This window comes from Formica exsecta, unplaced genomic scaffold (genome assembly GCF_003651465.1).
Source record: "Formica exsecta isolate Colony F162 unplaced genomic scaffold, ASM365146v1 scaffold1172, whole genome shotgun sequence".
NCBI lineage: Eukaryota > Metazoa > Arthropoda > Insecta > Hymenoptera > Formicidae > Formica > Formica exsecta.
This window is the reverse complement of record NW_021848513.1, coordinates 2,198-4,066: the sequence shown is the minus strand read 5'-3', so window position 1 is coordinate 4,066 and position 1,869 is coordinate 2,198. Positions and strand designations below refer to the sequence as shown.

General features: G+C 40.2%; 1 protein-coding gene across 1 annotated transcript; it reads left to right on the top strand.

Annotated features, from left to right (window-relative positions):
* Positions 1 to 1,865, top strand: LOC115240750 (the record flags this gene model as incomplete). Its single annotated transcript, XM_029816107.1, has 1 exon — positions 1 to 1,865. A coding segment is annotated over exon 1 (1,865 nt), but the record flags the coding sequence as incomplete, so codon positions are not given.
* Positions 1,866 to 1,869: the final 4 nt, after the last annotated feature.

Genomic DNA, 1,869 nt, shown 5'->3' with positions numbered 1-1,869 from the left:
ATGCCTTTCACGTCCCGCAAACGTTGTTACGTTTGTAATCGTCAATTCAATCCGCGACAAATGGTGCGAATTGACGATGATCAAGTGATCAGACAAACCGCTATCCTCAGACGAAAAGAACATGGTTCGCAGCCCATCGAAATTGATGATGAATCTAAAATATGTTTTAATTGCAATATCAATATAAGAAACGATATTGACGAAATAGAACGGAATCCAAGTTGCTTGAGACTCAACGTCATTACTGACATTTCCAACCATCCTTGTTTGTTCTGCAGAGCTACGAACAATGTTCGGCGGTTGCCTATCACGGCTAGGGTGAACGTTTTCATTCTGAAGAATATTTACATCCCGGAAACAACAAGATGTTGTGACCGACATTTAGATGAGGATGGTTTGATTCACAAAGCATTGTTACCAGGTTTGACTTCTGTTCACAGGTCATATGTCATTAAAGGTCAGGAGTTGCAAATCTTCTTACAATCCCTCCGTGATGTAGCACTTAACAAGTGCAATTATGAAAATGAAAATGATTTCACTGATGAAGAGTTCGCATCCATAGCTCCTATCACAAAAGAGCAGTTCCGAGAACTGTATACATATTGCGACCCCGTTCCTCAAGCACGTGGTGTTAGAAATATCAGTAAGAAAGATCTCTTGATGTTTCTATGTAAACTACGACAAGGGTTGTCTGATGAATTTCTCAAGGTTCTATTCCAATATTCATCTCGACAAGCGGTTGGTTTGGCAATTGCAAACGTTCGCCAATCTCTTCTTTATAGATTTGTCCCAGCCAATATCGGTTTCCAAGCCATTACTCGGGAACAATATATAGTGGATCATGTAACTTCTTTCGCTAATGAATTATATAATCCTGAACCAGATTCCCCGAGAGTTATTGCTTATATTGACGGAACTTACTCGTACATTCAGAAAAGTAGTAATTTTCGTGTTCTACGTCAATCATATTCAATTCACAAAGGTCGACATTTGATCAAACCTGCTCTGATAGTTGCTCCAGATGGGTACATATTGGCGATTCAGGGACCTTATTTCTCTGATTATTACAATAATGATGCTCAAATGTTGAGTAACGAGTTCCGACGCGATGCTGACACCATGAGAGAGTGGTTCCACGATGGAGATATTTTGATATTGGATCGTGGATATCGAGATGTTCAGCCATTACTGCAAGAGCTAGGGATTGATAATAGAATGCCAGCTTTTCTTATGCCAAATCAGAAACAGTTATCTACTGAAGAAAGTAATGAGTCTCGATTGGTAACGAAAACTAGATGGATAATTGAAGCTAGAAATGGGCATATCAAAACAATTTTCAAGTTCTTCGACCATACAATTATAGTGCCACATCTTCATCATCTTGGTGAGTTTTATAATATTGCGGGGGCGATAATTAATGCGTATCACCCCTTAATTCAAATGGAAGGAGCCAATGCGGAATTGGCACAAGAGCTCCTGAATAGGTCGAAGGAAGTGAACGTTGTTCAAGCACGAGTAGAAGTTGAGAGAATGTGTACCAGGAATGCACAATGGATTCATCTTCAGAATGGTCAGTTACATGATTTTCCACGTTTGTCATTGGAAAGTTTACGGGACTTGACTGTGGGAACGTTTCAGGTCAACCTGGCACCATCGTACATACAAGATAAGATGCAACGTGATGGACAAGAGGAGTTCCAACTCGATTCCCTTCTCGGGGAACCAGGATTGATAAGGGTTCGGATTTTCTCACGATTTCGTCGTGCAACAAAGCATCAAATATTCATAGCATACAATAACGATGTGACAGATGACGATGAGTTGGATACTAGGGACGTAATTTTGGGTCATTATTGCACTTGCAGGTCA